General features: G+C 38.9%; 1 protein-coding gene across 4 annotated transcripts in view; it reads right to left on the minus strand.

The window, feature by feature from the left end:
- ARHGEF10 (Rho guanine nucleotide exchange factor 10) overlaps positions 1-16757 on the minus strand; it is a 112032-nt gene that overhangs the window by 38254 nt on the left and 57021 nt on the right. For all 4 annotated transcript variants that reach the window (XM_063150729.1, XM_063150728.1, XM_063150726.1 and 1 more), the window contains one exon: positions 14579-14754. In XM_063150729.1, the coding sequence (XP_063006799.1) occupies positions 14579-14754 (176 nt within the window). The remainder of the gene's footprint in view (positions 1-14578; positions 14755-16757) is intronic.

A 16757-nucleotide genomic window follows, 5' to 3' on the forward strand; every position in this document is an offset into this window, starting at 1 on the left:
GAAAATAACTATTTTCTAAAGACATTTTCCTGTTTGGAGGAATCATACAGATAGAGGTCATCACAATGTTTTTCTTCAATGCAATCCATTATATTAAGCTGGAAGTCTGTGTTAAACCCAGAAAAGCATAAAATTTCAAGACTCAAAGAAAATATTAATGGCTACTTTATTTAGTTCTCCATTTGACTGCACAAAAGTGCAACATAGACCTAAAATATTACACATTCCCATAAAATTCCAAATTATTATCTGGCCCTTAAATCTTCTGGTAAATTAGACCAATAAAATTATTTCTGTGCATTGCACTTGAGCACCAGACAGGGAACGACTGCCCTTTACTACTGTTTACCCATCCAGATAATAGATGTGATTATCATCCTCTTCTTTGCCTGCTTTGAATGCTAATTAAAAGAACAATTTAGTCTTTCTTACCCTGAAAACCAAATTAGTCCATAAGAAAAGATAATTACATTTACTGTGCACCATGAAAAGAAACAGCTCCAAAGTAGAGCTAAGAAAAAGAATTTTGAAATTATGGTCAGTTAAGTATGTTTGCAGTTTTGTTTCAAAAAAAAAAAAATTCAACACTTTTCTTGAACTGCAGACTCCATACTTTCACTAAGCTGCATTGTCACTTTCTTCAACCCAAATACTTGAAAAAGCTCTCTTCTGTCCTTGTATCTACCTTCTGATAGCTCCACCTTTTTTCTTGCTAACATCCACAGTAATTGTAAGTTGTTAAGTACCAGAATTACTAGTTCCTAGATGCATCAAATTGTTGATTGTTATGGGGCTACTTGCAAAGAAAGGTGCAGATCAGTACTAACAGGAAATCTGTTGAAATCTAGCTAAAAGCCATCACAGTGTGTCTGGCACCGTAAACAAAACAAATTATATCATTCTTGCTCCAAATTTCTCTAATGAATAGATAATTTCTGTAAAAAAGCATTCACACTGAACAGAAATAATTGTTTGATTAGTTGAATTTTTGGCACAAGTCCAGTCACCTGTCATTTACAAACTACACTACCAACCCAACCAAACATGGTGTGAAAAAATTACTTCAAATATTTTTGAAATTTAGCTTTGTGGGCTTGAACCAAGAGAAAAATTAGAACAATCAGGCTGTGAAAAGCTAAGTCTGTGAGGCTCTACTTGTACAGGACATATATTTTCACCCAAGGAAATTACATTATTCTTAAATTATAAAAGCCAGGGTCACTCTTTGTAGCTTGATAAAGACAGCAGACATTTTGTTTATTACTGTTTACAGAACAGATATTAATGCAACATATAACAAGCAGCATCCAGGCAAGCCCCAGATGCTGTAGGACTTTAAGCCATAGTGTTCAATTGTGGCCATAAAGCTTTAAGTGCCTACACAGATGGGCTTGCTCTGGGCCATACATATATATCCACCATGCCTGATAATCCTTTTCTTGAAGCTTCAAATAATCTTAGAATTATCTTTCTTCCAGCCTTGGAAATAAGGCATAAATCTTGAATTTCATTCAGTAATTGTCACCTGAGTCTCTTTCGTCTGCATCATGCATATTTTATAAGCTATTAATAAGTAAAGATAAAAAGGATGCAATATGAATGTCAAAGCAAATAAACTAACCTGGCATCAGAAAGGCTGACACACAGAAAAAACAAACAAAAGTAATTTTAGGCTCATTCATTAAAAGATCACATTCTTAGTACAGGAAAGGAAGCACAAAATCAAAACAGTAAATAATTAATGAGAGTCTGCTTCCATCTTCTGATGTTCTAGAAAAGAGAAACAGCCAAGTTAGGAAGAAATTTTAATACCCAAGGACTACATCAATAGGCAGCACTAATATCAGCCTTTCACCGAGGTCCCTAGTGGGCAAAACTGGCATAGAAAAATAAGGCTTCAGAAATCAACAATGATGCAGATTCATCAGAAGCAAGTTCTCCAAAAAGCTTGGATTGTGTCTGGGTAGCTGTTGCAAGTTGCAGCAACTTTATCTGAACTGGGTCCTCTAAGGGTTACTCACAATGCCCTTTAAAATACAACTGGCTTCTCAGTGGTTAACCAAACCCTGACTACCAGCTGATCCTGAGAATTGTCTGATGGAGGGTTCTTCTTGAGTGGAGGAGGTGGGGGAAAACACTACTCTGTTCATCAGATGTTTCTCAGTTCACAGCCACAGACTGGCTGCTTCAGCCCACACATGTTCCCTGACCATTCAATTGCTGGCTATTTTGGGGTGGGTGTTCACTCCTCCTTTTATCCATAGAGAGTGCACTGAAAAGCTCTTGGCTTCACTCCAAAGCAGATACATGGTCGGTTTCTTTTGTACTGTGAAATGTTTCACAAATGATAAAGACATTTTCTTCTCTTTCCAAGCCACTCTTATTAATTATCAAACTCTAAAACAACTTATTTTTCCTATGGGAAAAAAGCCCTTCGTGTTTTTAGAGAAGGATCTCCCCAGCTCTACACATCCTACGTGCTACAGAGTGTGCCTGGGCAGGAGAGAAGGCAGCATGCTGTAACCAATAACCACATATGTGGCTTCAAAGGCAACGTTTTTGCATTCCACCTACAGATCAAGGGTGAAATCCTGGCCACATGTAATCTAGCAAGAATCTTTTTCACCAACTCCTTTGTTGCTAAGATTTTACCAGAGGAATTTGTGCCTCCCTGCAACAGGCAAGTTTACTGCCAACAACCAGTAATTCTTGCAAGATACCCAATTCCTTGCTCAGCATTACAATGAAATACGCTCAAGGTTAAAAAAGAAAACGAAACCACAAATTGGTTTAGAGGGAAGAGAGGAGGTTAAAGTTTAAATTGATTGTGCTGCTGTGTAAAACTGGGGAGAAGACTTGCTTTTTATAACAATTTCTTCTTAGGTCAAGACACATTTGAGTATAATACCAAACATTTATTTTACCTGCTTTTTTCCCACTATTACTCTCAGCACCACAGCTTCAAATTCATCAATTTTGCCTGGTATGAAGCAATTTTTATAACTGAAAAAGAAGCAATTATAAGTGATTTATATCCAGGCATTTTCAAAGCCTGCCTAAAACTCCCTGGGTGTGGTTAAAGTCAGTTTAACTTGGTTCAGGCAAAAGTGGAATTGGGAAGGTTGTGAATAAATACACACATGCTAGAGAAGTGTCTGTGTGGCAGTGCCTGGGCAGAGGGGAGGATTCCCACCTCTGGCAGAGGCTGCATTGCTGGGGAGCAGCCACAGCTCTCTCCCTGCACAACAGCAGCTGCCTGAATAGGGGCTGGCACAGCAGCTGCTCCCTTGGGATTGCTGTCCATCCTCTCCCCCTAAATTTCCAGTTTCCATGGCCACTTCAAGCATATTGGTTATCACAGTCCTGAACTGCTCACACCCTATCCTTCCTTCCTAAGAATTACAAAGGGACACATTTATTTTCTATGGTGATTTCTTACCTGTAAACATTTTCTACAAGCTCTTGCTGTGTGTTCTGATTCCCATTTGTGAACTAGTATTTTATCACAGATTTATGCTACTAAAGACAGAGTAGATGCAATCACCCCTAATGTGAACATCTATTGCTGGGCAAGCAAACACAATAGCTCAGCTGGTCCCATCCTATACTAAACTCCTGTTTACTCCCAATTAGAAGGATTTCCTTCAAGTAATTATATACATACATACATACATATATATATATATATATATATATATATAAATCTAAATGTCACACAAAGGAAATAAAAGCATCAGTCAAAATACTTTCAGTATTGCAACAAAATATTATTAATAGACAGACTGATGGGTGTCTCTTTTACTGCAAAGTAACTAAACAGACAACATCTGCCTTGAGTATAATCATTGTAATGACCTTTTCTCCACATAGTTCAGAACCACAATACATCAATACAAATTGCTTTTGGAAAAGCTATATTGAAATGAAGTGAAAACCACTGCATCATGAAAATTCAAGGTCCTTATAGAGATTCCTTTGCTTCTGAGACACACATAGCCCTGAAGTCAGGCTAGTGTTGCACAGAATGGAAGATCATAAATGCTCAAATGCAAAAACCACAACTGAATCTGAGAAAGGTTTTTTCCCTGACTACAGTTCCAGTGTTACTGAGGGGTAACACAAAATTAATGATACGCTTGAAGAACATGCCAGATTTGAAGACCACTCTGAAAGGTTGGTATATCCCAAATTTGACTTGCCATTTGCAATCTGGCCTTCGAGGCTGAGCACATTTGTATTGCTTCCTCCCACTGAGCCATCTGTGTGCATCTAGGCAGCACACTGAAACGTCAAATGTTATGAAAGGAAGAGATTTGGGAAAGTTTCAATCCTCTTATAGAGCATAAAAATCACCTGGGATGGGGGAAGAAGTTACATATGTGGGAGGTAACGTTAAAAGCTGCTGTGTCTGAGGAATGCATATCAAACTAGTACTTGTATAGGTTTACATATTTGGAGCAAATAATAAATAAACAGGCCCTTACACAACATTTCAACTATATTTAAACCTGAGAAGCGTGCACAGTCTTCAGAAAAGCAAAGTATCATGATACTAGATGAATTCTTGATCAGTTCATAATAACCCAGACAGATATCATGAGACTGTTGACCAATTTATGTTAAACTATGATGATGCAGCAGTAATACATTTAAAACCATTGAAGTGTAGACAGAATTGTTCAATTCTTTAAATTTGGCTTTGATTGTCCTAGAAAAGTTATGTTGATTTTTTTTCCTGAAGTAATAATAAGCAGACAGCATCCTCTTGGGAGTTCTGCAGTTTATTGCAGCCCTGAGACACGTGAAGAGTCTCTGTTTCGGCCTGCACCTTTGAAGAATGAGTTGAAGTTCTTCATTTCTTGGTCTCAGAGTTGTTTATTGTATCTTATCTATAAAAATTTTTCTCCTGTCCAGCCGAGGTACGCTCAGCAGGACACAAAGTGGCACTCTGACCGCCCCTGGGGGCAGTGTTATCTCTAACAAACTATGTATAACATGTTTACAATTACTTTCCAATACCTATCACCTATGTCAGACAGTGAACTTCTATTCTAAACCAATCCCAAAATGCCAACATCACAGCAGAAGATGGAGGTCGAGAAGAAGAAGAAAGGCTAGACATGCCCAAATCCCTCCATCTGGTCCCCAAAACCTCTATTCTAAAAATCCCAAAATCTACTTTTTCACCTAGTGATAATTTTATTATTACACTGCTTAAACTTCTGTGGCTTTCAAGTCTTCATACAAAGCTGGCAATTTGCTCCACAGGTCATAATCAAACCCACAGGTGTTCTGGGCTGTATGCCAGGGTCTCTGAGCCCCCTGGCAGAGGTCCTGGCAACTCTGGACACCCAGAGGGATGCACTGAGTTCTGACAGCATCCCACTGCTTAATTTATAATGCCCACCATTAGAAAGGACAAGAATGGAGACTGTGAAAGACAACGTTGTATCTAAAGTAAAATAGTTTCCTCTATACTGAAGACCTTGAGAATTAATATAAAGAAGGAAAACCAGAAACTAATAAGGCCTAAGATTCAATCACTGCAGTTGAAGAATTCTTCCACTATACTTGGTACTAAATCCTGTTCCTATAGATACACTGGTATGCAAAACACACCATTGCTTACAGCTGTTCAGTGGAAGAGAACTTATCAAAGCAAGAAACAACATTCTCCTTTCACAGGTCTAGTGGAGCTACTTTTGTAAGTACAAACAGAAAAGGAAATCTTTATGTGCCATTTTATATGCAAGCTACCTATTTCAGCAGTAAATAAACAGAGTTGGCAAAAAGATTGTGAATCTTGGAAACACCAGAAACACTAATTCATTTAGCAGTTCATACTGATGTTATGTAAACGTGTTTCCTTTGCAGACTCCCTTGTCCCAGAATACCTAGCTTTTGCTAGAAGGCTGGTGACAAGGGCCCCCTTCTGTACTAAAACTTTATCTTGCACACAACTTGACACATCCAAGCAACTGTTATACACCAGAGGCACATCCATACCTCTGATATACATTGTTCCCAACAATTCTGTATGAGTGCTAAAGCCAGTAAAAAAGCAGATGAGTGTTTTAGATGCTGAACTACCAACTTCCTGCACACTGTGTTATGCAAGCCAAGTCCCTGACAGCACCCACATCACCACACCCCTCATATTTGTGTCTTCACTTCCTCACTCATGCTGTTCCTGTTTCCATAGATGTATTAGAGGAGCACATGGGCAGGTTCAGTTTTCTTGTTTTTCCTTTATGAAAGAGTTTTTGAACAGCCAGTTGGAATTTGACTAAGACAGTAATAAAAAAAAAAAAATAGTTGTCTAAAATCCTGGCTTATGACCTAAACAAGTCCACGGGTCAATTTAAAGTTCTTCACAGAAAAGCAGACATTCTGCCCTCCCTGGTTTGCTTTTTCATGCTAAATCCAACTCATGATCTTCACAGTTGCATTCACCCAAAAAATCTGAGCCATCATAAGTCAACTAGGTCTCCTGATACTATACCACACTCTCAGGTCCAAACTAACCAAGTTTTTGAGTGTCATCAGTCTCCAGGTTTGGAAATTTAAGCAAATAGGAAGTCAGGAATGATGTCAGAGAACAAGAGTTCAGTTGGCAGCCATCAATGAAAAGCTGCTACATGCAGCTACTCGCACGTATCCTTGCAGTACAACCCTAACTTAGGCTTAGTAACCTAGTGTGGAAAGAAGCAGCACAAACATAAACAAAGTATTAAGTGGTAAGCAATAAACCTCAAGCTTTCTAGAATGCAAACTATTCAGTTCAGACATGGTGTAAGCAAGCAGCCAGGATATAGTCAGGACTCTCCATCACCAACCACCATGAAGAGCTTTATCATAAACATAAAATGACACTGTTCAGTCTAATCATACTTAAATCATATATCCATCTAAACATAATTTATGCTCTTAATTACTGAAAGTTATAATCTGAGTCTCTCAAACTAATGTATTAAATTAACTATTCTCACAGCCATGCAAGATAGGGGAGCTCTTCAGGTCCTAATCACAGAAGCAAATACCACACAACATCCAGTACACAGAGTAGAGATGGGAAACAAACCTCACAAGTCTCAACTCTGACAAAGTATTTTTAACAAACTTTACCTCACTGTCAGTTGCTAATACCTTTCTCTCAACTGGTAATTACATGAATGCTGAGACCTGTCTTTCTCCTTGTACCAGATCCAACACTAAAGAAATAGGTTGCACAAAGATTACCATCTAACCACAAAACTGCTTATTCACATTTCTTGAGGAATAATAAGATAAAATCAACAACTTGCAACTGGAAGCAGTGAGTAAGGTATTGAATTCATAGTGCTATACCATTTGTGAATAAAATGATACAAAATAATGCAAAACTACCAAGGAAATGTAAAGCCTCGGAGATAGTGAGAAGTAGTTCATACATTGAGAGCATGGCTTCAATATTATATTAAGCTCCAGCTAATCCTGACCACACTGGGAATTTCAGATATAAAAGGCTATAAATATTTTTCCTTCTGACAGAAGCAGCTGTACTGTGTCAGAGATTAAAGCAGCAGGGAACATGAGGGAGAAACACTGGAGCCCTGATATGCTCACTGGAGTGGACCCCACAGCCTGGCTCCCCGGTGTCACACTAGCTGGGACAATGGTCAGGGGTCTTCCTGGACAATGTACTGACTGCAGTTCCTGGCTCTATTCCCAGGAGAAAGAAAAATGCTGTAAACAAAGATTTAAGAGTGAAAGAAAAGAGGTGCCATGCTCTTCTTTTGCCCCACAAGGCCCAAAGAGGAAGGCTGAGGACAGCATGGGCCTGGAAGCCCCTGCCCTCCTAAGGAGGGAGAGAAGTCACACAGGGCCTCTGGGATGCACCTGCATGGCACAAAGGGTGAGGGAGAAACTGGGTGCAAAAAGACAAACACTGATATAGACAGGCAATGAAAGTACACGTGGGAAGGCATTTAAACAATGGAAGTACTGCATGGTCCCAAGACAGCTCTGCAGGCAGTTGTAAACTGGCCAAGCTGCCAGAGGTTTACACTGGAGCTCCCACCAGACTATAGCAAGTCCTGTGGAAATGGCACTGTGAGGAGCTCACCTCCCTCTTTCATACCAGCTGGGTTTCTAATAATTTTACTACTCTGTGTCATGATGTGGATGAGATCCCTGGAAACACAGAACAAGGTTTATAGGAAGTGGATGACAAATCCTCTAATTGCTATAAAAAATACAAAAAGCAAAGAGAAGAATCTTATCCTGCATGGGTGAGACAAGCATGTAACACCTAAATTGATCCTTGCCTAATCCACTAGATAGAAACTTATATCTGCTTAACAAAGTCGAGTATTTAATGTCACCCCATTTGCTTAGATGAACAGGCTTTTTAGCACTAGATTTATTTAAACTCTTAGGTCTTTTGTTTGTATATATCAGTAACAATTTACATTTATAAACATATTAAATATAATTTAGTGTGTAGTATTGACTTCAATAACATTAACTTTAGAATAAAGCCTTCCATTATTAATCTTTATATATTTCATTGAGATTAAAGCTAGATCAATGCTAGCCATACCACATCTTTCTTTCTAAAATCTTATTGCCAATGCTGGAGTTGACATGTCACTTAATATTAGTTTTGCTTACTCTGGATATTGTATACTATTGCTGTGCCTTAGAAGGATCATAAAGCTGGCTTTTTTTTCTTCCCCAATTCTGTATCTCTCATTAGACAAACCTGCAAAAAATCCCAGTTTTAAAGGCAATGGCTATCACAGCAGCACTATCTTCATTTTTGAAAAGAGATGCCATTCCACTGAGAAAGATATTGACAGAAAGAAGTGCACACACTTCTATAGAAGTGTGTTTATAGAAGTGCACACTTCTATCCCTCCCTGTTTCCCTAGCAACACTCCAAGGCCCACACAAAGTGACTGTATCAAGCAGAAGGAAACGTGGAAGAGAGAAATCATTTCTGCACTTCAGCATCATGTCACCACTATATTTGACAGTAAACAAACTCCACAGGGATCAAGAACACAATCAAGGGGAAACAGAGTACAAATGTATCCCTGGAACTCTGAATGAGAAAGGGGAAAAGCTGTGGTTTAGCAGTGCTGAGCTTTGCTCTCAGTTACAAACTATAAACCTGTGAAAGAAAAAAATGACATGAAAATACAGCCATAAGCATACTAACCTGATTTTTGATGTCAATGTTTTCTTCAGAGCTCATCACTGCATGGATATATAGTACAGATGAGTCTGGCTCATTTCCCCTTTCAGCATTCAGATAAATGGCTCAAATTGATATTTCTTTTCTTAAGTAACTGTCTATGCTGTCTATGTCTCTCAATCAACCTGATCAGAGCAGAACACTGCTGCCAGACACTGGTATCCCACCCAGACATGGCAGGATGCCTAGCCCGCTCCCTTTGGTTCTACAGAGTCTCTCCAGTCTGGTCTTCTTAAATAAAAGCCCTGTGAGAAATTTGTCACTCACCCTTTTCATTCTTGGGGACCCAAGAACAGGCAACTGGGGGTGGTTGTTGTTGCTGCGGCACCAAACTGGCATTTGCCTCAGCACAAACCACAATTCACAACCCATCAACAGTTTGCATGAAGTGCTGCAAACTCATAACATGTGCCAGAAGTCTGAGAAAATGAAACTCTGGCCAGTATATTTGACTTCCATTCCTATATTCCCAATTAAAAGGCAGTGAAATACACATATTCACAGTGATTTTATGTGCACATGGATGAATTGCAAGGAAAGGTTGTCTTCTGATTCTTCTAGAGGGGTAATACTGAATATTTTGGTAAGAAGTTACAAATTTGCCCTCTGACTATACTATTTATATTTTTGGAAAATATTTATAATATTTCATATCAATGACATATTAAAAACAAGTTGTATTTCACTGTGCTTTCATCCATCCTTTTTTTTATCGTAAAAGAACAGGTAGCATTGACCTTTCTTGATGCCCTCTTCCCACATATTCAACCCAATTGGGAATCTGAAGAGGTCACAGTCAACTGGAACCTGGCAAACATTGTCCCAAGGCAAGAAGGATGACTGTGGCAAGTACATGCCTGTCAGTCCCACTTCAGTGTCTGGTAAAGGTACAAGGGTTATTCTGGAGGCAGTGAAAAACACCTGAAAGACAACACAGTCATTGGTCCAGCCAGAACAAGTTCATGAAACTGAAGTCCTGTTGAAGAAACTTGATTTACTTTTATGATAAAGTAACCCAGATAGTTGATCAGGGGAAGCCAGTTGATATGAACTGTGATTTCATTAAAGCTATTGATCTGAGGCTTCTCACAGGTCTCCAAATGTCCAGTACACAGCTGGATAAACACATCATGTGATGGGTGAGAAACTGGCTCATGGGTCAGGCACCGAGGGTTATTTATTGTGAATGGGATGGTAGCACCAGACTGGTGACCTGTCAGTACTGGTGTTTCCCAAGGCTTCATTTTAGGCTCAGTTCTCTTCAATGTCTTCATAAATGACTCCAAGGAATAATGAGAACTTTACCAATGACACTAAATTGGGAGGAGCTGTCTACTCCCTTGAAGGCAGACAGACTCTGCAGAGAAACCTTGACAAATTATAGGGCTGTGCAATCATCAAGCATAGTGAGTTCAACAAGGGCAAGTGCTGGATCCTGCACATGGGACAGGGCATCCCTGGATGCAGGAACAGACTGAGCACTGGAGAGCAGCCACACAGAAAGAAATCTGGGGATCCTTGTCAGTGGTAAGTTGAATCTGAGTCAGCAGTGCCCTGGCAGCCAGGAGGGCCAGGATGTCCTGAGAGGCATCGGGTACAGCATCACCAGCCAGGTGAGGGAGGTGAATTTCTTACCAATGCAAGTAAATCAAAAACAAGAATATACAAATTTCTGTTGCCACTGAAAACATTCCCCTGTTCCTATATTAATTCAACTTTTCCATACTATGACTGTGTCTCTGCTTCTGCACATGGACTAACTGGGGTGAAGAGAACAGCAACAGCCTACAGAAACAATACATGGATTTACCAGGGGAAAAACTCTTATCTCACATCTTTCTGCCAATGGTTCTATGAAGAAAATTAACACATCACACTTTCTGCCACCCATAAGTAAATAACTGCCTCCACAAAAACTGTCTGAGATGCCAGAGAGCCACACAGACTTTCAAGCAAGACTAACTCCAATAAATGAAACAGGACTTTGACTAATTTGCTGAGAGAAAGGCATTTTTTCCTGAAGACTGAGATTGTGAAATGCTTATTGGTTATGATTGCAGGAAGCAAAAGCAAGTTGTAATTGTGCTCCACTAAGAAAAAAAATTAGAATTGTACAAATAAAGGACCCCATCAAACAGCTACGACTTCAATCCTTCTTCATGTTCATAACTATGAGAATTTGGTCTACTGTTGGTGCTAGGGGAGAACAACAGGAGCAAGACAAGGGCACACCAAGGACAGGGGAGTACAGCAGGAGCAAGGCAAGAGCACAGCAAGGACAGGGCAGTACAGCAGGAGCAAGGCAAGAGCACACCAAGGACAGGGCATTACAGCAGAATACACTCAAGTAAAATTTTCCTGCTTTGCCCCATACACCCTCAGGCCACACAGTTTTTCCTACCAAAATACAAATGGCGTAAAACCAAAAAACAGCCCTTAAGTGTGTTCTTCTGTAGAATCCAGAGACAAAAGACTGCTAAACAAAACTCAGTGGGGTTTAAAACTGCCCATTGATGATTTTGCCAAGTGAAAACTAACTTCACACAGTCCTTGCTTTTTCATCTTAGAACAGTACTGAAGCACGCCTTTGATTTATTCATACTCATAAAATTGTTCAACCTTTCAGTTGCTTATTACAGGCTGTACAAGATTAATTCAAATTTAGCTATTAATTCAGCACCCAAAGTAAAGTTTGTGTCTTTAGACTAAACTGCTTTTTCTTGCAACATCACAGAAAACTGGAAGCACCAATTGCATTTACTCAAAAATAAGCAGCAAGATACAATTGTGACAGCTATCTACTCACACAAAATGTTTTAGTGGATAAAAAAAGCACCGTGATAAGTAAGGGAAAAGTAACTAATAACCAGTAATCCTCGCAAGAACACAACCTGAATCCATCAAGAATCCTTGCTAATCACAGCAGCAATGTCAGAATACCAACCTTATAGGAGTCAAGGACTCAACCTGGCATGTGGCAGATACTAACCAACTATTCTCAGTCCTCCAGAAATGCAAGAGGCAATCCCTCTACTACTTAATGTACTGCTTACACAGAATCATCATAATTCTGTATCTTTTCAGTACCCACAAACTGGATATGTAAGCTGAAAATCAGGTCTGAGAAACGGTTCTACGTCTCAGGATTTTGCCTGTAGCATTCCAAACTGTTCTTGATCACTATATTTTATTAAAACCACATACCATGAGGCCACTGGGATTTCATCATATACTTTGAAAACAGAGGGAGACATAATTTTATGATGACTGCAAAGATATTAAATTTCAGGCAGAGTAGATAGGATTTTTCTGTTACCACTTTGCAACGTGTAGTAAACACCCAGTAGTCTCATTAATGATGTGATACTACCATACTAAAGATCATGTCATCATCAACTATAAAATGCAGCAACTTGGTGGGTGCACATAAGAAGCAAGACTGAACCAGTACACAGTCTTACCAGTCTGACCCTCTGCAGGAAGGCTGTGCTTTCTGAGCTTCTGTAATCTTTAGCAGCCAGCTTAAACTGGAACTAAGGAGACAACTCTACAGAATAACTAATTACGTAATTAACAATTAGGTGTGTATTCAGACTTGTCTATAAAAGCCAGTTCAAACAACTCTGCATTCAGAGTAACAGCTAGTGCAAACACAGTAGTACATGCAAAAAAAAAGGCTATGATGTTCCTCCTTCATGGTTGTTTATATTCAATTTAGTTGGATCATTTTCCAAGAAAGTTTAATCAAACTTTCTTGAGGAGGGAGGATTTTTTCAGTATACCCAGTATCCTTCCAATCCTTTTTATTTCTTATCTTTTGATCCTTTTTATTAGAGGACTGAATTAATATAACAGAGCTTACCAAGAGAAAAATTAGTTCAGCTCACATTTTACCTACAGAGTACCATTTAACCTGAAGGTTGATTTACAAATGATGTACAAAGTCATTTCTTTTCTTGTGTGATTTTGTTACCAAACATGATGAAGCTGAAAAACCTCAAAAGCCAAGAGGTTCAAGTAAGTCATACATGAAGTTTGGTAAGGAGCTTTTGTTTCTCCCCTCAGGCTTTTCTTCTCCATATCACCATGCTGACATGCAAGGATTTGGTCTTATCAGCTGTGAAACTGTTGCACAAAATCATAGTAGGAATATTCAACAATCTGTTCCTGCCACACTCACCTACAAAAGGGACCCCCAATTCTAAGAAATAGACTTATTTATATAGTTCTCCCAGGGTTATGCATACAGCAGCTGGTAAATGATAAGATAAAGGCTTTAATCTCATTCTCCAAGTAGTCCCTTGTTGCTTAAAAGGAGTTACAAGAATTAAGTCATTCTTGAAATAAAGAAGTAAGTGCCCATAAAATTTTCTGTAGCTATTTACAAAAGGAGGAGCAGGAAGACCTGACAAAAACCATCCTGGAGAATACAGGGGGTAGTAAATGCTACACTGATGCTGTAGCATTTATGACTCCTTATAGCACAACTGTGGGAAAATTCATTACTCCAAGGGTTCAATATTAAATAAATGTACTGTGAAATAATGCCTAGAGCTACCAGCCCTGAAATCCATGTGAATTATAATCCATGAATAGGAATCAAGTTACGATCTAGAGATATTCAATGCATTTAATATTACAATATTTAGGCAATAAACAGGACATAGAAACAACTCCTTATATATTAAAGTCTAGCTAACAAGCAAAGTCTTAAAATTCATATTTCTCTTGAAAGCAGTTGGCAGATGTGTAAGAGGGATTAAATAGCACAGAAGACTTTGTAAACTTTAGAGCTTGAGGTCATTTTTGGAGAGAGGCTAGGAGGAAATTACCTATTAACATATAGTTTCAAAAACATTCATTAGTGTTTTTTCTGAAGCACAAGTTTGAAGGGCAAGATGCCATGGGCTTGAAAGAACTACCCTGCAGTAACCACTTGTGTCCAGACTCTTAATCACAGCAACAGGGTGGTTTGGTCATCTTTATTGAGAGAAACTTCTTTGCTCTAACTGTGGGATAAAGAACAAAGGCAGAAGCAGTGACCATGAGACCACTGGTGCACCACATCAAACTCCCATTTTTGCATGTCAGCACTCTCTCATGCTTTAAAACTCTTTACTCATTCATGCTTAAAATTCTAATCTACGACAAATACAAGTAATTCATGTTGCAAGGCTGTCACTTTATGCATTCTCAGTTTCCAAAGCAAGAGGCTTTACTAGTCTTCATGTTACAGAAATCTTCACCAACAAAATGCTTTCCTTTGTTTTCAGTAGCTCACTGAATTTCAAATATAGATTTGAAAGTAGTCTGTAAAAGTCAGTAACTCCTGTCACTTACTTGGCTTAGAGTTAATGATGACACTTTCAGCAGGGAGCTGGGGTGGGAACCTGCAGTTGTCTCCTTGGCCCTCACTGCTGCCATACTCTATGACATCCACTTGTCCCAGCGGTACACTCCACTTCAGTAAATACCTCTGGCCAGTTGTCGTGGTGCCACTGCTTTCATAGGAAGAGCTGGAAGATGCACAAATTATGGCTGTGACAAGCAATTGTGTTTCAGAGCATACTATTAATTATTTTAGCTTCTAAAATCTGCTGTTAATCAGCTTGAGTACAGTGCACAACTTGAAGCAAATACATGCATCAGGCTGACTTTTGTGAATGACCTTTCCCAGCGTGCAAAGAGCAGCCATGCAGGTGCAGATAATCTTGTGTGCAAGCACCACAGGACTGCCAACAACAATCCTTACACCTTTATAGCAAAATATAAGTGACTATTTTTTAAGATCAATGAATTCTGAAATCCTAATACAAGTGCTTGGGATTATACTTTGGCTCCACATTTTCCTGATTTTTTTGAAAGACTTCTTTTGGGGCCCTAACTGCTATGTTTAGGGAAGTAGGGATGATGGAACCTTTGAATGACTGCTGGGAACAGGAAGGACAACTGAAGGGCTGACAAGCCAACATTTCTGCCCAGACTGTTCTGTATAGCAGACCTCTGCAACTGCTGCAGCTTCCAAGAGTAATCCTGCCTGAGCTGCTGCTTAAGAAGTGTGTATCACAACAGGCATTTCAGAGGAGAGCACACTGAGGAAGCTCATTAGGAATAGCAATGACATAAACATTAATTTTACTTTGTTTCCTTCATTCCCTTATTCCCATTCAAGAACATGTAACAAACATTTATTATAAAGGACAAAGGAGATGTTAAAGTAAACAAAAAAAGGTTTACTTCACAGAAAGAATGACTGAAATCCAGAAGTCAACTGCTTGAGAGAAATCAGTAAAATGCATTTATTGAGAACAGTAACTAAATGCTGAAATTCAGCTAGTCAGCTATCTATCTGCAACACAGACTTTTGTTTCAATGAGGAAGCACGTATGAACAAAGAACACAACTGCCACAACTTAAGCAAATATTTATAAATTCTTGACCTAGCCCAGAAGTAACAAAAAAACCTAGGCAGGACACAGTTGTTCAGTCACTAGAGATAGCATCCACTCCATCCAATTACTGTTACTTCAGAGTCAGGCCACCAGCTCCTGCTGGTCATCTACACTGTGTGCAAAGAAAGACCTGAGGGTTGTGTCACCTGTAAAAATATCTATCTTTTGCACAGCAGAAACACTCAAATGTCCCAGGTGCCTAGAGTCCACTAGTTACTGAGGACTTTTCTATGGCTTGCAAAAGATACATACTTTTACAGAGGGCATAACCCTCAGAGACTTGGCATGATCATGAACTTTAAACTTTAGCATTTTAATGGAAAACAAAACCAGACTGCACTTTGCTGCTTCAAGTACAAATACAGAAAATCCAAGACTTTATTGGTATGAAGGAAGATAACATACGAATAGTTAAAAACAATATTCAAGTGTTACTAAGAAAGTAAAGCATTTGTAAAGGCAAGGACCACAGGATAATTCACATGAGCTTCTTAATTTTCTGAAGTGTAGTTATTACATGGTACTTCTCACTCACATGGACATGAGACCAAGCAATCACACACTCAGAAATATATGTACAGGATTCATGCTTCAGTAATGAATTAAGATATCAACTCATATTATGCTTAAGAAAAGCTATTCTTGGAAGATTTTAACAATCCACATTTTCTTTGTCAGAATGTACCATTACATAAAACAATTTATGATACAAGCAACATATGAATGTGAACAAAACCTTGGCATACACAGACATTTAGTAACAGTAATAGTTACAGCCAACAAAAGCACAGAAGGAACTATGAAAAAAAGGCTTTTTTCAAAGCATTTCACCTTTAATCTTTCAATGTTTGATTCCAGAGATAATAACTCTTCCCCATCTGGAACTTTGTTAGCAAGTTCCAGGTTTTTCTTGGCAACCCGCATTACCATTATGGATTTTGTTTTGTTTGTTTGTTTGTTGGAGGTTGTTTGCTTTGCAGAGGATGGTATTTACAAATTGTGTCAAGTTACAAATCTGTGTGTGTAACAGTCTGAATTTAAGGAAGAAGAGAACAAAGTTTTACCTT

This window comes from Melospiza melodia, chromosome 3 (assembly GCF_035770615.1).
Source record: "Melospiza melodia melodia isolate bMelMel2 chromosome 3, bMelMel2.pri, whole genome shotgun sequence".
Taxonomy (NCBI): domain Eukaryota; kingdom Metazoa; phylum Chordata; class Aves; order Passeriformes; family Passerellidae; genus Melospiza; species Melospiza melodia.